General features: G+C 40.4%; 1 protein-coding gene across 6 annotated transcripts in view; it reads right to left on the bottom strand.

Moving 5' to 3' along the window:
- Window positions 1–24698, bottom strand: part of atp8a1 (ATPase phospholipid transporting 8A1) — a 103315-nt gene that overhangs the window by 13188 nt on the left and 65429 nt on the right. For all 6 annotated transcript variants that reach the window (XR_015436628.1, XR_015436627.1, XM_023397952.2 and 3 more), the window contains 10 exons: window positions 24557–24621; window positions 20737–20909; window positions 18273–18456; window positions 16174–16284; window positions 10073–10147; window positions 8509–8631; window positions 4343–4421; window positions 3036–3097; window positions 2692–2748; window positions 2202–2309 (listed from right to left, as the gene is read on the bottom strand). Coding sequence is in view for 4 of the 6 variants with exons in the window: in XM_023397952.2 (XP_023253720.1) it covers window positions 2202–2309; window positions 2692–2748; window positions 3036–3097; window positions 4343–4421; window positions 8509–8631; window positions 10073–10147; window positions 16174–16284; window positions 18273–18456; window positions 20737–20909; window positions 24557–24621 (1037 nt within the window). In the remaining 2 variants the exon portion in view is untranslated. The remainder of the gene's footprint in view (window positions 1–2201; window positions 2310–2691; window positions 2749–3035; window positions 3098–4342; window positions 4422–8508; window positions 8632–10072; window positions 10148–16173; window positions 16285–18272; window positions 18457–20736; window positions 20910–24556; window positions 24622–24698) is intronic.

Raw genomic sequence — 24698 nt, forward strand, 5'->3', positions numbered from 1 at the left:
TGGGTGTGTGGGGGTGGGGGTGAACAAAAAGAGAACAAAGAGGAAAAAAGCTGATGCAACAAGTAAAAGAGAAGGAGTAAAAGAAAATAGATGGAAGGACAGAGAGCACAAAAATATTTGAAGATTCAAGTACACATTAAGACGGCTGCGGTGGAATATGTGGAGCTGCATCAGGGTTGAGAATAACCCCGCTCTTCAGAGGCTACAAGGTATTGGAAGCGGAGATTGTGTCTCTGATGCCTTCTCAGGTTTCAGAGAGATGTGTCCCTGTTTGATGATGTACTGGCATCCCTGAGTTGGGGGCAGGGGCATAGGGTTACCAACTACCCACAGGACACCATTACTTGTCTTCAGTCAAGTGCTGCAGGGCGTGGATGAAAGCACCAGGCTTTACAGACAAGGGATAGGATGGAGCTAATATACCCATCGCCTGTGTGTCTGTGCGTGTGTGTGCGTGTGTGTGTGTGTGTGTGTGTATACAAGACTGAGTGAGTGAGAGCAAAACAGTCAGCATTTCTGCACGTATTGGTTATGTTACTTATTGTGGCATGTACATACAAGAATCCAGCACAAATGTGATGCCAAAAACACGTTGCAGTGGTAAGATATTTGACAGACAAGAAAATTACTCCCAAACTTTTGCTTTAAATCATTATATAATGAGCAATAAAACATAGAATGGACTCAGTCTCACCTAAATCACAACAACAAACAATGCCCTTTATCCTCAGGGAAAACAGTAAATCTGACTGTTTTCTAATGGTAATGTATATGAAATGCACATATAGAGTATCTTTGACTTCTTGTGAAATTCTGCTTTGTATGCAGCTCTACATTGTACTATACTTGTTTATCATGCAACAATGTGTTTTTAATTTAAGTTTGTGCCAAACATCAACAGACCGTCTTTTCCTTTACATAAGGAACAGTTGTTTTTGTGGGTTTTCCCTGTGAAATGTCCCAGTTAAAGATCTTTTTCGTGAGCCGCTGTTCAGGCATAATCACCGAGTCTGCTCCAAAGCGGAATCAAGTAACAATTATGTCGTTTGGAGTTTCCCATCCAATATCATCACTGATGGCCAAAATTGGTGTAGACTTAACTACCACAAACAATCGAAAAGCTTGGTAATGAGCTGTGTTATAATTTACATGTTTACTGAGTCCGCAAATGCCAGAGGCATAATTTGAAACAGGACACAAACAAGTCTTGTACAGTTGTGTTTAAGTATCTCAGATCCTTCCTTCGACCTAACGCAACTTTTGACTTGCAAGACAACCTTGATGTAATCCTTATGTATTTGACTCACTTTTAAAGGGGACTAATAATGAATTATGACGACGTGAATTATAAAGTCATGTGTTTACAAAGAACTGTAGAAAAGAAACACACAGTGCTAACTGTGGGGAGAAGATCTTTTCTTCCACAGCTGGCTGTGTAGTGTGTCTTTTTTTTCCATTAAATAGCGTCCTGCTGTGTTCTTGTTTTCTAATGAAAAGCTGCCTCATTTTCATTCCCAAATTGCACTGGGAAATATCACCTGTGGTTAAGAGGCTCCAATAGACCACCTATGGTGACCCATAGAGACAGCAGTTGCATTCACGTGTAAATAACAACTCAAAAAGAGAAAAAGTGTCAAATCAGGAGCCTATTTTCATATTTTTAACATTTAATGAACTTTAAAAAGGTATTTTTTACACAAAGAAATGCATTTATAATCCTGGTGGTCGTTGGCTAGAATGTTTTGGACATCAGTGTGTACACCAGATTTTTCCTCACCTCTCTTTGTTTAGCTTCCTGACTGCTTCACTGTTTCCACGTCACCTGTGGATACTCAGAGCCGAGGGAGGGCAATGTAACACAAACATTGGGCTAATTGGCCCAATTAAGTCATTATGCAACACAAGCCAGAGGTCTGACAGTTTACACTCCTCTGGCTCTCCTTACAAAGACTGGTGTCAAGATAAACTCTGAATTTTCCCACCAGTATCTCTCTGTAGAAAATGAATTATGAGGCACTGCAGATCTGTCAGTGATAGACAATTATATCAGCAGTTACTTTTAGTACTGGAGGAAGTTGTTGCTGTGAGAGACGTTGTGTGTGTGTGTGTGTGTGTGTGTGTGTGTGTGTGTGTGTGTGTGTGTGTGTGTGTGTGTGTGTGTAAGCATGTGTATGAATACATGCTAGCGTTCATGTGTTTACCTCGCCTGACATGTCAGGAGCCAGAGGGATGAGGGGCCACAGGGAGGAGTAGATAATGAAAAACACTACCCACAGGCCGATGCTTCCCCAGATGGCGATGTGACTGAACTGTTGGTGAAGAATCAGACGACAGTAAGGTCACAGAAGGTGTTAAGGCTTTTCATTCACTGCACGTTTGAGCTCGACTACAATTTACCGACTGAAATCGTATTAAGGGCAGCATTTTCATACATTTTTACTGGTTTGTTACCACTGTTATAATTTCGGCTTAAAAATTTACTTTTGGTGGCTTCTTATAACTTGAAGAAGTTACCATACATGTAATTTCACTGGGTTTACAGTTACAAGCCCAGTGAGAACAAACCATAAAGAGATTTGGAGATAAGAAGAGGATGTAAACTATGTCACAAGTATCAGTGGTCACATAAAATGGAGGAACTGGAAAAAGATAACAGAGCCTTAGCGAGAATGGAGAGAGCCATCAACTTACCATGGTCCAGGATGAGGTCTCAATACCGGCTTTAAGACAAACTGTGATGACCACAAACTGTAGACACAAATCACACTGACATTACACCAAGAACAAAGACCGTCCCCCTTCAACACTAAAATTCAGTCATGGGAAGTGCATCACACAACGGAATTTTCCTAAAGGTCATATTTTTGTTTTACATACAGTTTAAAATTGAAAAAGATCAGCAGACAAAATGAAAGGTACAAGAAAAGGAAATATAACTGATGTTTATTCAGAGAAATTCGATAACACTTGGCTCAGACACCTGAACTGTTTAACACAGCAGACATACTGCCTGTCAAGAAGATTGGTGCACTTACTGTGTAAACCATGTTGCCTAAGAGGAGATAGTCTGGAGTTCTTCCGTTGCCAAAAACAGTATCTGTGAAGGGAATCAACAACAGGAGCTTTTAGGGCAAAAGCTGGCTCTTTTCAGCTCTTGGGTTTCACACAGAGTTCCATTAGGTGATCCAAAGAGTAAACAACCAGACAGCACATAGGATATTACTTTAAGTATATCCGAGTGTGAACTTTGGTGTAAAACTCTGTTTGAGACTTGGCTATAAGAGCGAACATGGGAACATAAAGTGAAAGCCACAGTCAAATGCTGCTTCCATTACTGCCCTTTGAGAGAGACTGGAATGTTAATTCTGTTTTTCGGAACTATAAGGAAAAGTGTTTCTATGAAAATCCATCTGCAAGACTGAAAAACTTAATTGGTGTACATTAATCATGGTCAGAAATTAAACGTTCTGCCTAATTCACTATCTTAATAGAATAGGATTGTTTCTCGGACAAAATGGTTATTTATCCTGCCATTAAACTGTAATCAAAACCTCTTGAGAACACTTTTCCTACAACAGAGGTTAGAAGACCTTCCTAAAATAATAAAATAGAAATTACGTGCAAATCACACAGACATATTGCTCCTAACTGCCCACGTGGGTTAGGGCAGGGTTTCCGGATAAAATATCCGCAGTGTGTGACTGCCAGTAAAGAAAGAAAGAGAGGCTCCCTTCCCCTTTACTTCCGGCTGGTCACATGTCTTGTGTGCGCTGAGGCTTCGCTGACAGCCTGTCAGTCAGAATGAAGAGGCTTGGCGCCTTTGTTTGGAGAGCAGGCCCAAGCTTGTGTGGTCCTCTGGCCAGCCAAGACTTACAGGCTCAAAGATCCCTATTCTCTCTTCTCGCGCACACAGAAATCTTGCATTTTAATGTGCACAAATCATATGGAAAAATAAAGTTATTGTGAATTTAATTTAAATAAGATTGCACACACAAAAACACTGATATTTGTCTATTGGGATAAAAATCATCATCATATAAACTGGTCAATCTCCCGGAAACTTCGTATCTGTGTGGTGTGTTTATGAAAAATGAAGTGAGTGCGAATAACTGAACCTAAAAGCATTTCAGCGGCTCATTGTGTGCACACATGTACTGATACAAACATGAATATACGCTTGTTAGTGTGTGTCGCTCTTGCAGGAGCACACACATGTTTGCAATTCATGACTGGATGGTTGAAGAGAGAACTAATTAAGACAAAGTATGTGTGTTTGACTGTCCTCCCTCTTCATCCACTGAGTCCACCGAGAGCTGTGGCGGGGTCTCTGGGAGCTACTTACCATGCTGGAAGGCTTTAAGAGGGAACCAGAAGAGGATGACGGAGTGGAAGAGGCCGTTCAGACAATGGGCCCAGAAGACCTGCAAAAAGGAGGGGAGAAGGATGGAGGGGAAAGAGGCATGAGGGGGAGGAAAGGGAAGGGAAGGGGTGGCGGCGGCAGAAGATTCCAAGAGGAGAGACAGAGAGAGGGAGAGAAATAAAAGCATGAGAAAAGGGTGTGGGGAGCTCCAGCCTTCCAAGTGACCCCTGACCTGGGCCCTTTGTGCCAACCCAGTGCTAGGCTAAGTGGCGGTTTTGTCGGGGCCTCCTCGCTGAATGGCCACCCCGCTGACAGACACGTTGTATATCCTCTGTGTGTGTTATGGGGGAGAGAGAAGCTGCTGAGTGTGTGTACGAACAGTGAAAGGCAAGTGGACAATGTCAGTGTGCAGGTTTTAACTTCTAGTTTTTTTTGTTTTTTTTTTCAAAAAGATAACACCACATTTAACAGAAAAAAAACCCAAAACAGCGAGCACAAGAAACTGCAAAATACACGTCCTCACCTCGGCCATAAGAACATTATACAATATTAATATATATCCTGCCAGTGTGAGGGTTTCCTCTCATTACATTTCATTAGGCTTCAGCCCTTTCATGTGAGAATTTTAACTGGTGTAGAAATAAATGACAGGAGAGTTTAAACAAGCAGAAATCAGTCTAGAAACACACACAGAGAGACTGACAGGTCTGACAGAGATTAAACTGTTTTCATGGTAATTATTAAGGGCCTGGAAAATCGCGGTGTGGACCGCAGTCTGCGTGTGTGTCTGTGTATGCAAGCACGCAGACTTTGGATGAGTCCTTTAAATCAATACTGCCACTCCAAAACCACCTTGTTTCAAATTTACATTATGCAATGGCAGAGCCAAACAAAACACTAATGGCCGATGTAGCATGAAACAGCCGTGAAATCTATTCTGCCAAAAGCTGCTCCACATTCGTGCCCCCTTTTCCTCCTCTGTGCTGACCCAGACATTGGTGTTAATTCTGAGAGCTGAAAATTTGTCAAACCCAGAGAGTAAACGGCTGATGGAGGAAAAATAAAAACAGAAAAAACATCACATTTTAATCTTTGGCCTCTTTTTAATCATTGAGTTTTGGCAGACGGCCAGTCAGAGGCTTGTTTTCTTAAAAACACCACTTTCAACAACTCCAGCAAATCTGTCAGTAAAACATAAAACATGACTTATGAGACAAAATGGACACCCTGAAAACTGAAAACGTCTTGGGATTCACACAGGTTAGAGTCATATTAGAATAAATACTAGTACTGCTTTACATCATAGGGGTTGTTAAAAGAGACATGAAAAAGAAAGGAAAGGAGTAGAGAGTAAAGCAGTACAGTGGAAGAAAAAATCTTGCTCTAGACTACGAGCCTTTACAATGTACCTTGGCCTCAGTGGCATGACCTCCTCACCTTTCCAGTCGACAAAAACTAAGTCCTGTAGCAGCCACACCCCCCACCCAGGATTACCTCACCCTCCCACTGTGTACACAAAACCCAATACAGTGAGCAAGGGGCGGCAGAGAGCTGCCCCCGCTCCTCTAACTCACACTGTACTAAATTATCACTAATGTTACAGTCACATGTTTATCCTAATTAGCCTCCCACTGACAGGCTCAGCTCTCCATCGGGCTCCTCCTAAACTATCCCATCCCAAACATCCTGGGGGTGCAAACAAGTCCCACTTCCCCTCCACAATAATGAATGCTAATGAAATCAATAAATGTTCATAATCATTTGTCACAGTAGGATCTTCCCTTTCGCCCCTCCAGCCACCCTGATCTCTTTCTTTCACTTGTATCCCGGCAAGATGCTAAGGATCCCCTCCAAATGAATGCCCAGTCTGTCCTGTAAAGATTCAGCAGCCCTTTGTGGAACTCCTAATTGCCAAAAAAAAAAAAAAAAAAAAAAACACGCACATGAAAGCCAGTAATTAATATCGAGCCAAATATTTCCAGAGTTTCCCACCCCCTCCTGTTTCTTTTTGAACGAGTGAGGTAAAATAAAGAGTTTAAGGGGTGATTGCTGGTGAACAGCTGTAATTACTACGACCACATAAAAGGGAGCATGGTTTATTAGAGTGACTTAAGTGTCAGGAATATGTAATTAAAAGTGAACCGGCGACACAGTTGAAGCCACGCCTTGAGTTTCTAACACCCTCGGTCACTCCCTTCTCTCACCTCAACACAAACAGCTTTAATTCACAAAGACAGTATCTGTTGTGTACAAAAGAGCCAGGCGTGCAGAAAGACAGGCTTCGAGGGGCCAAATTCCTGCTGGATTTTCTCGCCTCGCCTCGGGCCAGCTGCAAGGAAAATATCTCGGGAAAAGAGTGGACAAGCCAGCAAAAACAACCTGCTGACCTGGCCGAGTCATCATTTATGGGTCTTGGAAAATGTGGTCAAACAAAATTGAGGTTCATTTACTTCTGACTATCAGAAGCATACTTTTGTGAACCTTTTTTGGCATGAAACGTTAATGAAGTCTTGAAAAAAGTTAATGAAAGGAAAATCCACTCCACAACTGAATTCTGGCAACAATTCTGGAACAATTAAATCCATCTCTAATCTATTGTGTAATTAAGGGAATAAAGACAATGTCTGATACTGTCAACGCCTGTAAAAATTACATTTATCCAGAGACAACAAAAAGCACTTATGTTGTGTGCAGTATGTCTGTTTTTCTTCATCTTTATTTCCTCAGCTTTTTTTTTTATGGATTTATACACAGCCACTAACTTATTAATCAACAGTGACTTTACAAATTAAAATGGTTTCCATATTTATTTTCATTATTAGCCCAGCTAGACATTTGCTCAAATAAATTCTTTTTACATCTAATAAAACAGAAATATTAGTAAGGCTGTGATTATTTTTATCATTACTGATTATTCTACTCATTTGCTTTGTATATAAAATCTCTATAAAGTGTCAAAAACAGTGCAAAATGCCTGTTATAATTTCCCACAGCCCAGGTGATGTGTTCAAATTACTTATTTTAATCAGAGAACACTCAAAAACCCAAAGAAACCCAAATCCTTACTTGAGAAGATAGAACAGGAAAATGTTGATGACTGAGACTGACTAAAGAGATTAATTGATTATTCAAATAGTTGCCAACTATTTATCTGTTGGTCAAATAATCATAACTGTATTGCAGCTGTAGACATTAGCGTCAGACGATGTGATAAATACATTTTGTTAAGGAGGAATTTGGAGGATTTGACTTCAATAGGCTGGATCTAAATGTACTGGCTGTCTCCTGTTGACAAATAAACCTTTAACATTTTTTCTATCAGTAGTCTGAAAACTGACTTCTGTCACTTTTAACAGAAGTGAGGAGTCCCAGCTCAGTAATACTAGAGGAAATCTACTGTCATCTTATACACGCAGTCTGGTGCTGCATGGGTTAAACGTGATCTGACAGCCTTGCTGTTAGAACAAACAACTCCCCCACTTAAACAAATTGCATAATTTCCTGCAACAAATGCCATCACACAATGACAGCACACTCTCTCTATTCCGTCCTCTCTCCGATTCTTTCTGCCGCATCCCCCAACCATCTGACCTTCCCTGCCCCTGACCGTCATGGCCAATCCCGTCTTTAATCCACCTCCATGCGGTGCTAACCAGGTCACCACGCCTATGAGGAGGGTCCAGGAGTCTCTGGCTCAGCATGGAGAAAGGAGGAGACATCTTTATTATCAGCGGGGAAAAGCTAACGGACAGCCCCCGCCACCAGACAGAATAGGTCAAACCAGGCCAAACCAGGCTACAACTGGAGACCTTCTGACCACAGCTGCCAGGTCACTGTGACGGGAGACGCATCAGTCGCTTGCAACAACATGACAGGAACATCTTGTGTCAATGTGATGTTAATTGGTTGTAATAGCTGGAACATTTGACCTTTTCATTTGTTTGCTGGAGCACTAAGTTATTTCTCAATTTTATGATATAATGGGAAATTACCAAATTTTTTAGTGTTTGGTGATACTTAAAACAAGTTGAGCCGAATGAAATTACCAAAATGACTGATAATGATACTTCCCTTTAGAAGTTGCATAAAAAATCATCTTCCAGAGGTGTTGAAATGACATACAGTATTTAAACAATTCATTAGGTTACCTTGGTATTAAAACCCATGGCATTCTGGGAGGTTTTGTAGAGTTCTGGGTATTTCAGCATGTTCTCTTTCCTGCAGGAGCGTTCAAATATTCCCAGAGTGAGAGGAGGCAGAGCAGTGAAGATCTACATAAGGAAAAAAAAAACAAAAAAAAAAACAGAGAAATATCAGTGTTTCATTCAGATGATTTGATACTAATATTTTCATTTCCAATAAATTAAAAAAAAAAAAACGCAAATGATAAATTACTGTAAAGCTCTTACCTTACTAAGCAATAACATTGAAATAAATATCTAATGAATGAATCTAATGTCTAATTATTTCAAAATTATGGTACATGTGTGTTTTAACCATTGTCACTATTTCCATATATTAACATTTGTAGCAGAATTTGTTTCATTCTGTTCTCCACTTGCTCCTTATTTAATTTACATCATTGAAGATCAGCGACCTTAAAACCCTTCAGGGTTTCTTATTTTGATTTGTCATGCTTCAAGTCCGTTCATATGCAAAACCCATCTCCAGTGAACATCTGCCATACTCTTGACTAAGAAGCAGGTATTTAAGCCTGGCTAAAGTGTAATTTCTAAGTGGTGTTGTAATGTTGTTTGGTATAGCAGCTGCTTAGAAAGTGGCGAGGGTATTGTGTAGCTGGGGGGCTCAGCGGGTCAGCTGGTGTGAGTTCCTTGGAGGCCCATCTGGAGTGGGAGTCTGTAGGACCAGTGGGCCACAAGACATGCTCCACTGGACTCCTTCCTTATTCAGAGCCAGACCAAGGAAGATCTCCACTAAGGGGCGGATTCAGCTCACTGCCTTCGACAGACTCCCACTGAGTCACAGGAATTCCCCTAGTTTTTAGATAAAGTGAAAGACTGAACCCTCTTTCCACCCCCAATACAGTACTGATTCTCTAAGGTAGTGGTTTATTATGAAACAAATGCAAGAGGCAGGGCTGTGGAAATGTCCTTGTCAGTTAACAGTCTGTCTCTCCCATTAATTATTTCCATCTGAGGCCGATCAGGAATGTGGGGAAATTTCACTTCACGCTTCTCTCATTCGTTTTTTGTTTATTGAAATTAGTGGATTTTAATAAACAGTTTAAAGTTACAAATCAACTCCTTGTGGGCCTAACAGCATGGTATTAAAGATCAGATTTGCAGATGCACATTTTTCTCTTCTATTAAAATCATGACAGATATGAAATATGAGTTCATTAGAGGTGGTCCCATTATAGAGCCCAGTGGGACTCCCTATATCAGCAGCCAGCTCAGTTGCTGCTCCAGTCTTCCTATTCTTTTTATCATTCAAATGTAGCTGCCCTTGCTAACTACACTCTTTGGGGCAAGTCACGCTGTTGTTCTTTCACATTCAGTACATAGTTTAGGGCACTGAGGGAATATGGACTTGACAACAGGTCATAAATAAAGGAGAAATTTTTCAGGATGTTGATGACATAGTCGTGCAATGAAGGGATCAGTTTTGGGGCACCATGGCAAATCAGTGCTATGTCAGAAAGTGACAGGGGTAGAGTGGGCTCTTTAGAGAGTAAATTTTATAAACACTCACCACGTTGTACAAGCCGATACACCAGCGTTCAAAAAGAATTTGACCTGAGAAGCCATTGACGAACGCGAACCAGATCTGAGGGACACAAAAATACATCAAAGAAGAGCAAGAACAGCAAGTATCAGCTGAGGAAAACATAATCACAGATGTTTAATACACTTTCTATATATGTATTAATCAATCTTAATGACAGACAAAGATAGCAAGGATGGTAGCTTGTCCAACACACATTTTAATCAGTGAACCACATTCATACTGTAGGCTTCACTCAAAGTAGATGATGAAAAAAGTACAAAATCTCTGTAGTCTTTCCAAAAGCTCTTATGTGTATGTGTGCATGCTTTCCATTAGTGATAGCAAAGGTGAGTGGTTACTATTATCTGATTTGAGACAGCCACACTGCATCTACAGACCAACCATCCATTTTTCAGTCACACTACATTCTTCTTGATGTCTTATGACAAAAGACACCTCAGATAGAGAAGTGCAGGATCTAGAAGTCTTATAATATGAACGGATGACAGAGAAAACAGCTCCTGCTAATATATCCTTAAAATTATTGCAAGGGTGATGCATTTTGTGATAACGGTTGTTTTGGTAAAAGAGGAAAAACCTACTGACCTGTGATCAACATGCCATTAGGATAACTTAGATAAGTTTCAAACTCAGGAAAGACTGAGGGGCCAAAACATTAGAAAATGAGAAAAAATGAGTGACAGTGGGAAAGCCAAGACCTCCAGATGCCACCTCTGTGATGCAAATTATCCCATCGATTCATTACAGGATTACCTACAAACATATATCAAGCCCACTGTTTCCCTTCATGATCTACCTGAAGACATGTGGGTGACAGACGAGGTTAGTTATAGGGGCAGAGCCAGACCTGTGGGACTCTGAATAATGGAAACTTTGATGTATCGTGTCAGGAAAGCGAGACAGAGGTAATGTAAACCATATGCTGGGTGGAGATGAGGCTTATCACCATATCTTGATTAGTCATACTTATCTGAACAAAACAATTCCTCTGTGACCAGGACAGAAGCCAGGTATTCTGAAAGTTATTTTAACATGCAAGTAGATATAATATAGATATAGCAACAGATATAACATCTAGTGGGAAAAATCACACATTTTTAATTTTTGATTGTTGTAAAGTAGATTTGTCTGACACATCCTGGAGAAAAATTGCATGTACAATATGAAAATTGCTTGTCCACCGACAGTGAATCAAAATTTGCTCCTCACATTGTTTCCATTTGACACTTTGTGGTCCAGAGCTGGCTCTTGCTCATGCCAAATATGTCAAGGGAACATCAGGGGTGCTGTGTTTTGGCCATGGCCAACCAAGCATTTCCTCGCTTCATTTAACTTCATTATGAAGGCATGAACTGCTACAAATTCTCAGATTGGGACAAAGCCTGTTTGAGGGCCCCACCCGCCACTGCCACTGTCTACACGACCAATACCAATTTCCACTGGCCTTTCCCATTTAATCGTGTAAGCATATGCATGAAAACAAATGTCTGTCACCCCCACCCACCCCCAATTCTCCCTTCATTCCCTCAGTTTAAGAGGAGAGGCCGGGTGCCTATAGATGAGGCCTGTTTATGAATGTGCCCCCAAACCCTGGCCCTCACCTCCCCTCCCTGCCACACCCACCCATCACAGATCCCACCCTCCACTCCATCAGGTGCACTCTACCATGATGTTGTTTCTTTATATGAGGGGTGCCTGTTTTCAAATTCATGTGGGATGGACCATGTGGCTCTGTAACCATGAGAATCAGAAGGTGGACAGTACATCTGTTGGCAGTGTGATAATAGTTTTAGGTGTTTTGGGTCTTGGCTTGCTGAGAAATACATTCAGATGCCGTTGCTACGGGTTATGTGTAGAAGAAGCCCAAGCCATGAGGCAGGTTCAACCATTAGCGTGGCTTAAGCAATGGTAACGAGAGGCTAGCGGGTAGGTCAAACTGCTGAATTAATTACAGCTCTGCTCAATGAGAGGCTCTGGGCTGATATATTGTTGTGCTAAGTTAAAAAAGGCTCCTATTCATAGCATGTGGTAACTGCTTCTGTGTGAGTGTTTTGGCCTGGTCCTTGGGGTCCCAATAGCTTCTCTCTCTTTCTCCCTCTCCCATCTCTTGAGGGACAGATGCATTGATTTGCTCATTAGGGGAAGTACCAGGCAGGATTTTTCTTCCCCTTTTCTTCTCCTCATTGAGTGCCACTCAGCGAAGGGGTGTGGCTGGCCTCTCTCCCCGACTGCACATCATGAAAAACAGTAATGGGGGGAAGCGGGAACTGAGAAAAGGGGGATTGGGCAGCGGCTCGCCGATCAGAAGACTTCTTGCATATTCATCAGCGAATCAAAAATCATTGATTCCATGGCTGCGCCACAGCTCTGCAGGTCTCATCTAGAAGTAGCTATGGGATGGAAGGGGTGGAGGTAGAATGACATTTGTCCCCAACAATGTGAGTCCTGATACTGTTTAAGCTTAGCATTGCTGAATTGCTAATGGAATTTATACACAAAGAAGGCAAAGAATAAAGAGGAGACATAAAGAAGGAGCTGATATGCTGGGAATATGATGAGCTACAAACAAAAACTGTCCTACAATGCCAGGCACGGCCTTGGTGTTTTCATTTGGAGCACTAGTGGTCGGCAAGCTTTACTCAGCGACTCAGAGGCCCTAACAACACCGTGCCGCACTGAATGAGCTTTCATGTAATTGCCTCATAAATGCCACTTGTCCATCAGTCCCCTCTTTAGCACCCTGCAATGTGTCAATCAAACATGAGTGGCCAGCTGGATCGTTCATTTGAATTAAGCTGCTATGGCTTCTTTTTGGGAAGGTCTCTTAGCTTGAAAGAAGTTGAATTCAATCCTTTTCACTCCTCTTCTTCGGATCACAACGTAATTTCTAACTTCTGCTTAGTTTGCTAAGAACACATTGTTAAAAAATATTGAGTGACTATAACTCTGTTTTTCAATCACACAGAACGTCATGCTTCAAGCATGATCATGCTTAACTGTTCTTATTAGCTGTAAGAACGTCAACCATTGTGATCAGCGTCAGGAAAACCAAAAGAAACACTGTGAAGCAGCTCCAGCAGTCAATCAGTCATCGCCTGGAGTGTAAAGACCTTACTGTCCGAATCAAAATTAACCCTTAGTGAGTCACAGGAAATCCTGAATTGTCACAACTGTGCCAGGTTACGTTGCGCTCACATTCACATCTTCAACAATAGCAGCAGAATCCTTTACCCTCCTACTTCATGTATTAAAACTAAAGAACTAAAGACTTAGTGGAAAGAGATGGAGATGAATAGAGGCTTCAACACAGTTTCCCAGTCCTGGCATTCAAATTGTAACACACACTGTACAGGACAATGGTGCTTTGAACAAAAAGTTAAAATTCCCGTCAACATCCTTGATTCACTCTGAGCAAGGTATCCTGGGAGTCGACGAGAAAAACATGAGAACACAAAAGTAAACCTATTAGTGTAACAAATGCAGCTTTTACCCATACCCTGGGGTTGCTGGTGTGTTAGATGTCAAGATCTTGCAAAACAGGGACATTTGAAATATTGAAGCACCCGAGCAGTGAAGAAATGTCCTATTGAATCCCTTGAATTCCCTGAAGGAGAGTAGCATGGGGGTGGGGGTTATGTTTTCAGCAAGTAACAAAAGGTGTGCTATAAAGAAGCTCGCCCTGCAGACAGAACTATAGATGTTCCACTTGTAGGAAAAGACCTGCTTTGAAAAGAGACCTGGTACGTTTCAAAGCAGCGCTGCAGTTGGACACAGAAAGAACGGATAAACAATGATGAGAGGAATTTTGACCAGGTTTTGATGTGATTGTAGAATACAGGTCAGAGCAGAGAGCAAAAATGAAAATAAAAGACAGAGGTTTGAATAGTCTTGACTTTGTGTCATATATACAGTACATTGCAAGATGTGCCACCTCTTTTGGACTTCTGAAATAAACGTTGAAAAAAAAGTACAATGCATTAAACAAGGAATGAAAAGAAATATAATATTTAGGCACAGATGAAATGTCATATGTAATGTTTTTGCCCACAGAAAATCAAATTTGCAGAAAATTGAATTTCATTTTGAACTTGAATATTTAACTGGTATTTTAAGGGCAGCATGATCAAACAGTTGCAGTACCTACAGCTGCAGTTATAGCCTGGAAAGAGACCAACTGCCCTCTTTCACTTGAGGTCACAATAAGCCAGAAGCAGACATGCTGGAATGTAAAAGGTAGTCTACTGATTTTCCATGGCATATAAAGTAGAATGAGGATGAAAAAGGGGATCAGAGGTTAAGTGTCACAGAAAGAAGATCAACAAAAGAGAATTTTAAAGTGCTCATATTTCCATGACAGCTATGCGGTGATGATATTTTAAAAACATGTGGCTGATCCTTTTCTGCCACTGCATAGCATGGCCAGGGAGCACTTGCCAAATTGTCCCCTTTTCACAGAGGAAAGATAAAGTAGGAGTGTAAATCATTTACTTAAATACCTAAATATTTTTTCTGTTCTCTTGTGTTACTATAGGTTCTTCATGTCAGTCCTTACTTGTCCAGTTTTTATTTTTAATTTATGCTGGTAAGTATAGCCTAAGATAATTTTTCCACATTGCGGGCAATTAAGTTTTTATCTAATTACCTTACAAAATACCGGAGTAATGTCCTGGCATTAAACTTGCAATCAAGAACATGATTGGGTCTTATGATCATATGGCTGCAAGTCTTCAAGGCATGTAAATTACATGCAGAAAAGTATTGTATCTCCATTAAAACATTCCGATATATAGCGAGGGACAAAGTGCGATTCATCACTTAGTGGCAACTTCTGATGTGGTGATTTTGAGAGGCTGCAAAGTCAAAGTTTCTACTTCCGTCAGACAAGTGCCTGTCCGGTAGATCAAAACATCTGAGCACTCCCGATGATAAAGCTGCTGCTGATAGGAAGCACTTAACCTGTCTGGTCATTCTTGGTTGTTGCTCTGAACCTGCAATCAGTAATGGGTCTGGTATCTGTTTAATGCCTCAAACCCACCGCACACCAAGAGACCACTGATAAACAGGGAAAGTGGGGCTTGATGCTAGATAGGAACAGCATTTATTACCTAATATTAATTTTCCATACCAAGAATATCAGTACAAAAAAACTTTAATAATCACAGAGCTGAGCCTCTCCTTTTAACCCAAACTTGACAAGTTCTCCGATGCAGATGTGGTGGGTCCCAGTTTTCACATATGAATGAATGACAGATTGAATGTCTCCCAAAATTTGTCAAATCATGACATCTAAACACTTGGTAACATACTTTTTATATTTTAAACTTTGATCTAGCAAAAAATAATTGAAATAAATGGGAAAATGGGAAATAACTTATGTGATTCCCAATATTTTAGAAACTGTTATCACATACTGATATAGAGATTTTGTTGTGATAATTATAACAATATTATTATGCGACATTAGTCACCTGTAAATAATCGTTTTGCATTTCATTTTTTGTGTGTATGTACACTGGGGTCCAAAAGTCTGAGACCAATTTCCACTTTCACTCCAATGGGAAAGTCGATTTTCTGGACCCCACTGTACATATCTGTCTGCATCTGCTGTCTACAGAGTACAAAATGGTAAAAAAAAATATCCTGGGGCATCAAAAGAAATGGGTAGCATCACTAGTGAGTACATCACAATTATTCATTCAGCTGTGTGGATTAATATTCTTAGGCTTCAATAACTGGCGAGGATTTCCTAAAGGCAGACTTCCAGATAAATAGGTATAGTTTTCCCTTCATTACCGTGTGTGTGTGTGTGTGTGTGTGTGTGTGTGTGTGTGTGTTTGTTTGTGCATTTTCTGTCCAGGCATGTCAAACTCAAAACATTCACCCAGGAGCTGCACAAACTGGCAGGTAATGTGAGGGGCCAGTCAAGAGAAATACAAACATGGAAACTCTAACAAGGAATCTTTACCTTTTAATAATCATGTCATGCGGAAAAATCTCAAAGCTCTGCATTCAGACCGGGTTCATTACATGATGCTCAGTCTTGAAAATTACTGTGCAATAGTTACCTCAATGATGTAGAGGACAATATTCTTGTAGAAGCAGTACAGGATACACTTGGCTACACGGTTGTAATTCCAGGCTCCATGGACGAGCAGCAGATTCTTCAAGTATTTGAACTGTGTGGGAGGGAAGTAAAAGGACGAGATGAATGAATAGTCAAAGTCTGTGTACAGTACACTGTCTAATGGTTCCTCATAATCAGAGATCAGTGCTGGAACACTAAAGCAGTTACAGGAACTTCAAGATTAAAGCCAGCAGAGGGTTAAAGGACTGATGAGGCATTGTGGCCAAAGCTCTTACTAACACATTCCACAAATTTCAAGTCAAAGATTGTAAGACTGAGCTTTGAGTTCCTGAAAATGGAGGAGTTCATATGGGGGTACTTGTCTCGAAGGGCTCAGAATAATAGTTTAATGCCTTTATAATTATACCACCATTTACTGTCTGTGGTGAACTGATAATTTTAGTGCAATTTCTGGATGATAAGTGTGATTACATTGGAGCAGAACTCCAAAGCATGTGCTTCATCTTAGTTGTCAGTAAATAACGCAAACAAAACACACAATCTACACCACATCCTCTTGCCATCTGACAAAGGGAAAAGTTTTTAAAAGCCTCTGAAACTGGAATAGGAGATAAGAGAAGTAGATCTAAATTTACATTTTTGAGAGAAATGTAATTTCATATATTTGAAGGTCTACTTGTCTTTCAGTGGCACTGCAGTATTCCTTTGTGAAATGAAAGCAGAGTGGCGGCCCCTGTTTAGTCTGATCCTTCGATTGGTTGGCTCAAACATCAGTTAACACTGATCTGAGTTGATGACGGACGGACAGCAGAGGTGCCTCAACCCAAAGCCTCTTCAATGTTCTCTTGCTTAAACAGATTATTCTGAGCTTTCAAGTATTAAATCTTAGAACCTGGCTCCCTAATAATCTACAACAGCAAGGAGCCCATCTGGTTCTTTACAGCATTAATATAAATCATGTACAGGAACAGAAAAATAAGTTACACAACTTCTCAGGATTGATTTCAGTTTGCAGGCTGCAAATTACAGTTAATGTACCGTCACGCCAATATATGGAAAACACCACTGGAAGTCTGGAGGTGTAATTTAATTTGATGCTGGGACACAAACTAAATCGATTATAAGAGGCCACCTGTCTTTGAAAGACATACATGTTCTACATGCCATGTGGATTGAAGGGGGCACTTAAGACAAACCCAAGTCTCTTGAATGGTAATTGCATACTGCAGTACAGAGAGTGCACTGTGTCGTAGTCACCAACTGGTTTCCCATACTCTCAAACCCTGTGGCTGTAATAGAAACATGATGTACTGAGTAGCATGCCGTGTAGAAACAGCGCCATGATACAGGAACTACAGACTTTTTGTTGCTTACCGGTATCACGAGACGATACAGAGTTTCAGACAAACTGGTTACTAGGACATAAGTATAGGTTTAAGTAGCATTTTGCTGAGATCTGTTTCTGTATAGTTATGTTGGGAGTTGGGTGTCAACAGATGCCTGTATTACAGGTGTTACTACTTCACTGTATAAGCTAATGCCCCGGAAGACATAAGATCTTTTGTTGCACAGTACAATGTGCCGGGCTATCACATGTTACACTTGAGAAGACAATGACAGGATTGACAGTTTGTGGAATCTGACTTTTAGAAGATAGAAATGGGAATGAGTATCAGTGTCGGCTGCAGCTTCAAACCGAACACATTCGGATCAACTTAAAATCAGATTGGTTTTTAAAAAACATGGTTTTAATTTTACGTACATACTTTAGCTTAGTGTCAGCGTGTGTATATTTTTATTCCTACATAAATAGCTTACAATAAAATTTTCATAGGTTTTGCTAATTAATCGAATTGTGAGACATAGTCATAACTTTCTTAGCTCATTTCAGACAACAAATGGGATTGTATCAGATGGTCGAAGTTCCTAAATTATGCATTTTAACTATAAAATAATAACTGGTTAAGTTTCCACTTTAAATACTTGAGTCTTTCGTTACTAAACACTAATCAAGAAACAACATACTTTGATCAATGTCACTTTTTCTCACTTGATGTGAGCACCTGCCATCTAGCTCACCTGGGCAATGGAGTAGTCAGAGGAGTTTGCTGCCTGCAGACCTTCGTTGCCTGAGATTCCCACTCCGACATGAGCTGTCTGGATCATTCCCACGTCGTTGGCACCATCACCAATGGCCAGTGTGATCACTTTGACCTGTTTCTTGACCATCTCCACCACCTCTGACTTCTGAAGAGGAGATACTCTAAAAAGGGAGCAACAGCACATTACAAACTGGGACTCTAATGAAACTAGTAATAGGTATGTGTTGACCAGCAAGTGCAATTCTTGAGGAGATATCTGCCACGTAAAATTGGTGCTATAACAGTGAGTCATACAATACATAGGGCAAAGGGGTGGAGTGTGGATGTGAGATTATACACTCACCGGCCACTTTATTAGGTGCACCTTGCTAGTACCGGGTTGGACCCTCTTTATTGATAATTATTCTAAAAGAATTTTGAGATCAGCACCTGGAAAAACCCAAAGCATGCAGGGTGTGGGGACAGGACTCATAGTGACCAAGTTATATTGCTGTCTCCATCTTTCTCTCTCCTCTGCTCTCATTCTGTGTCCTGGATGCAGCACCTTCCTGAAGTTTTGCGCTGAAGTCTGGGAGTATTTATTTGTACTTTAGAACGTAACCACAGTGAAACAATCAGAAAAATAATGTTTTCTTGAGTCACTGCTTTGTTCTCTGTAACGTCATTCCCTCTCTAGCTCCGCTCAACAACCACTGCTCTCTCTCTCTCTCTCTCTTAATGAGCTAGGGAGGGGCCAGCTTTGAATTGTGTTTTTACAAACAGCAACCACCAAATCCTGCATTTTATACATTTAACTTGTGTTTGTCAATCACCATTTGCACAGTTGTTTGGAGTATTCCTCTGTCCTTGCCCACTGACTCACCAAAAGTCTATAAATTTTTACTACAATCAAATGAAAAGCACTGACTCTGCACAGGTGGTTTCCATTTATGTGACTCCTAAACCCAACGGGTTGCCCTTCTGATGATTTAAGAGTGTCCTATTAAAGGGGATGAATGTTTATGTGCACATGCATTTTGTGTAGAGTTGACAGTGACAAGGACACAACTGAATGAACTGGGAAATAAGATCACAAAGACTACTCGTCCTATTCTGGAAGATGACTTTCCCCTGTCTACTGCTGTTTCTCCCTCCTCTTGGAGACCCTGTAAGACCGTTCTTAGTCGGTCCATTAAGCAGAGCCAATCATTAGGTTGATGGCTGTGAAGCATCTTATAACTTCTCTTTTACAAGACTTCAAACTTGACCTTATCCCCTCAGCAAAGCCTGGAGCCTCCCACATAGGAGCTTACTTTTTGTCCACTAAAATGGGGGTAGTGTACAGTAAAAACAGCCTCCAGAGATGATGTTGTAAACTGCATGTCTGTCTCTAGATGTGAAACTGTTAATGTTTATCTTCTCTGTGGTTTAAGAGGCCTCATTCATCTTGCAGCGTCTCTTAGTGCCCACTGAGTGTGCACAAGGCAAAGGCAGGTAGAGGTGGGGGAAAAAAAAAATAAAAAAATTGATGTAATGCACTGAGTCATAGTGTGGCACCTGAAGGTTTGCTGTTATTCTGAAAATATGGTGCTGACTTCTGGCCCCAGACCCCGTCACGGTTGCTTGAGTATTTAAGTACTTCCTATTACTTATGTGGCCTGGGCAAGTCAACAGTGTACCTTTATAATGTTGAATGTTTCAATTTAAATTCATAACTATCGCACTTTTTAAATTATTGCCATAAAAACTCTTACTGGCCTTTGTGGCAAAGACGTTATACTTTATAGTTCAACCATAGAGCTTTTAATTTAATTGCAGTCATTCTTTAAGAAAAAATGCTGAACATTACTCACTTCCAGATTCTCAATTGCGAAGATTTGCTGCTATTCTGTTTTACGTCACTGTAAAATGGGTTTCAGGCTATTGGTCTAACAAAACAAGCAAACTGATGACATCAGCTTGGTCTGCCGGGTTGTGTGATGGACAATAATTTTCAATAATTTATTATTTTTTACTACTCGTAATATTTGACAGTTGACAAGATCAGTTTGGTCCAGTTGTGAGAGTTTGATGGTCCATGTCCATATTGTTTAGAGAATAATGATTACAAAGCAACTCAGTTCTCAGAAATGATCAATGACATGTGGAGGTGGAAAATTGATACCTAATTTGCCATACTTAATTTTCCATCTCTTTATACCTATATGGGCTCTTTTATGGATCTGCTGCATTTAAGTAGATACTTGGGAATGGCTTCATCTTGTGTCTAGTGCACAGTACTGTGTGAAAGTATTTAAAAACATAATTTACTTAGACTACTTAGTTTGTTTAGTGTTTTTCAAACTTACAAAAAGATTCAGTAAGAAAAGTCTGTGCAGCAAGAACAGTATTTTCATTCTTTCATGTTGGTAGGTGGAGTATTTGTCTGACGTTTATTTTATTGTTTCAGGGGTAAATCTTACCTGCAGCATATGACAGCTTTACAGGAGAGGGCGAGGTCCAGGAAGTACTGTCTCACTCCGAATGTAAGGGCGTATTTGAGAGTCTTCCCATCAATAATGAGAGCAAAGTCGTTTTCCTTGTAGAGGGCATCTCCCAGCATTCCACAGTGGTGGCTAAGTAGTTCCCTTGTTCCCTGCGTGATGGAAAACATTTCATGAATTTCAGTTTAGTGTAATTAGTCATTATAATTTCAAGTCTATGGTGATATGCACTACTGTTTGCTATTTTAGCCCTAGTACAAGTTGATTATAACTAATTCATGAGTCAGTTTGTAATCATTTTACTTTAAAAGCATTTGTCAATTCGTCAACAGCTAAAAAATATATTATACAATTAATAAAATCATATCTATTTCCCTGGCAAAATTAATTAAGTGCACATGAACATCTATAAGAGTGTTTAAGAAAATGATGATAAAAAATACAAAAACATGAAATATATATTCTGTGCTTCATCAGCAATCTTTCAACAGTTCATTACAAAAATAATTGCAAATGTTAAATCAGTTTTTTTTTTCTGGCATTTTACAACCTTAGTCGCAGCCCAAAGAAGATCCTGTGTTAAGAAGTTCAAGTCTATCAATGAAACAACATTTGTACAAGGGCTACATAAACTTGCTTCACTGCTTGTGCCACTACATTTTGCAGTGCAACACAAAGGACTCCACAATAGCATTCATATTACTTACTCTCTACTCAGACAGTCCTAGTGTTTTAGCTCCTAAATGTTCTTCTCGTCTCCAAATAACATTCGTTTTAAATAGTTGAGACAGATCTGTCCACTCTTACTGTTAATCCCCAAATGCTGCAGTGCAGCTGCTCTCAATATTTAAGATATTTATTATGTTTCTCATGCTTATTACAGTCAGCTCTTGGCCATAAGGTGATAACATAGACGAGCTCTGCAAATGGACCATGTTTGCTCATAGGGTATATACAGCTATGATGATGATGGACGATGAAAATCTACAAATATGAGGATATAGTGTCCTGGTGTACAGTCATATGGACTGGATGGATGGAGTGGTGAGATCATCATTGTATTCATCATTCAGTCATCTTCCCCACAGATGGTGAAGCCATTAGGAGATTAAAAAAAAAAAAATTCTCTATGGAACCATTTTCTGAGGGACCGGTAGATGTACCACATGTATATTTCCATTAAAGTAAGAAATATTTTAAGAGTCACCTGGCCTCAAAAGGACAAAAATATTAGAGAAGCACTTCTTGCAATAATATCTATAATGGTGGTGGGGTAGTATTCAGCAAAAGTACTGATACAAATGGTTAAGAGTGTTCATGATTTCATATAAGCTGATATACTGTACATGTGATAGTATGGGGCAGAGTAAAAAAGGATGGTTTCCCAACTGTAAAACTATCTAAAGGAATATAATAGACAAGAAACTGGATGTTAAGGGGTTATATGACTTTAGAAGGGAGAAAGAAAAACTTAAATGAGCTGATACAATGTAGGGTATCAAACACGATGTGCCAAACAGATGCTCAAACAGCTGTAATCATTAAAAATGGTGGTCATTAACAGGACTGGGGGAGGGAGGGGTACGGCCTGGTGTTGAGGTCAAATATGTCAAAGCAGTCAGACTGTACCAGGGGAACCATGCAACGTTCGCTTGGCATAACAAAACTTTGAAACCCCAGCTTAAAGGAAATATTTGGAGAAAGGGGCTTTACGTTTCACAAAGCGAGAGAAGTAGAGTGAGAGACACGCACAGAAAGAGATGATGGATTAACAGAGGAGAGAAACTGAGCAAGAGGATACAAGCAGAAAGCAGCTGCGAGGACTTAGCCATCCCTGATGGTGTGTGTAAAACAGCACGAGATGGTGAGCAGTAGAGAGGCGTGCGTGTGTGTGTGTGTGTGTGTGTGTGTGTGTAGGTCAGAGTAGATACAGGTTGTAAGATCCACATTCAACCACAAGCCGAAAATGAAAGTCTTCATCACAGTTAAAAGAGTGATTTTAGATGACATCTCGGTGTGAGTGCATCTCTGTGTGTGCTTTGTATAAGCTGGTACACCATATGTATGAGAAGGTATTCACTCTACTTGGGGTATAACCTATTAATCACATACTGTGATAAGCCAAGTTTACCATTTCCTCAAGTAGAGCGGCCATTTCCCCCCTAATTTCCACTGAGGAATTTTAGCACTAATGCTACATGTCTCCTCCTAAAGCCTCTTTGTTATTGCTATAATGACCAGTTTAGCCTATGTGACTAGCTAGTGTTTGGTTTTGGAATGGGTATGTGGCCTCCATTCAGAAATCCACAAGAGCTTCCCATGAAGACTGAGCTCCGTTGTTGATATAGGCCTTGAGTGATATAGCCAACAGGACATGACACTCTTGATATGGAATCTGGACATTTGTATGGATGTAATGTCATCATCTGTCTTTAGGCTTGGAGGCACCCAACAAAGGGATGTTTGACCTTAGTTAGAAGTGTGTGGACATGTTCTTTACCTTTACTTTTCTGTCCCTCATCTCACTGAAAAACACACCTAAGCCTGAACAGTCAAACTGTGTGCGTATATTTTTTCCGATCCAATTTTCCCCTGGATAGTGCATTATTACTTTTTGATCTTCTTTTGATCTTGATTTTGTTATTAATAACCATATAAACACAAATAACCTTTTGTTGAAAAATAATGAGCTCAATTTATCTGTAACTGTAATTTGTAATGATTAATATACTAATACTCAATAAGTTCTGTTAGTTCTCTAAATGATTAAACACACTGACTGGAAGACAAAGCTTTTCAAAATGACCTAATCCTACCTTGGAGACCGAGTTTCACTTTGGGAATTTCAGTTCAACTAAGATTTAGTACAGGGGATGTCTAAAACTTTGTCCTCCCTTTGATAACCCTTTCTAAACACAGCAAAGAGGGAAGCCATGCTCCAATTACTCTCTTATGCAGCACGAGAGCACTCAGAATTACCAGTCCTGCTGCCTGGTCCTCTGTTCACTGTGCCCCCTTCGTCTTGGTGGAGAGTTTTAACAAACTGCCTTATGTAAGCATCTGCTCAACCACAGGAGAATAGGAGCTGACATTTCAAAGTGCCGGTCTGTGTGCTTTATGAATGCACCGACCCCAAATTTCTACCTCTGCTCTATTTATCACGCTTAACGACTGGCTGACAGAGTGAAGGCCGTCCGTCATCACCCCTAAACACCCCCCTGCCGCTTTCCCCTCCTTTACCCACTTCTTCTCACTGCCCCACTCCCCCATCCCCCCTTCTTGTCTGACAAACTAAACCCAGTCAAGTCTCTCCTCCATCTGCAGCTCCTCTGCTTCACTTTCTCCCGATGGAAGTGCAGGGACTTGCCCTTTTCAATTTCAGAAACAACAGACAAGTCTCTCCTGCCGGGGGGTCAACAGACTTCTCTGTTGGGTGTCTTAAAGATGTTGGAGGCAGATTTGGGATGTGTGTGTGTGTATGTGTGTGTGTGTGTGTGTGTGTGTGTGTGTGTGTGTGTGTGTGTAAGGTTCCCTGTGGAGAAATCTTTCGACAGGGGCTGGTTGTGGAGATGAGGGGATTATTAAACTCATGGATGTCCTCACGTCATACATTAACTTCAAGATCTGTAACAAGCATTTTCAAATATTTCTTGAACTGTATATAATGGCTGCCTTAGTAACTACAGTCTTAGTAAATCATTTTGTGAAACAATGGTGAAGTTTATGAGCTTTGGTTAGGTTATTAGTTTTTTATGTAAGAAAGTCACATTATTTAAAAAGTAAAATGCTAAATACTCACATCAAGAGTGTCTTCATTGATCACAAGCATCCCCATGTTCTTGGTCAGTAGTTTGCAGGAATGTCCTACAGTAAAAAAACAAAAACAAAAGACGAAACACCATGTTTTAGAGAGTGAGAGAAGCAGAGAGAATAAATTAAAT

Source organism: Seriola lalandi, unplaced genomic scaffold (genome assembly GCF_002814215.2).
Source record: "Seriola lalandi dorsalis isolate HSWRI2012SDOR001 ecotype SW California unplaced genomic scaffold, Sedor1 jcf7180002054972, whole genome shotgun sequence".
Taxonomy (NCBI): domain Eukaryota; kingdom Metazoa; phylum Chordata; class Actinopteri; order Carangiformes; family Carangidae; genus Seriola; species Seriola lalandi.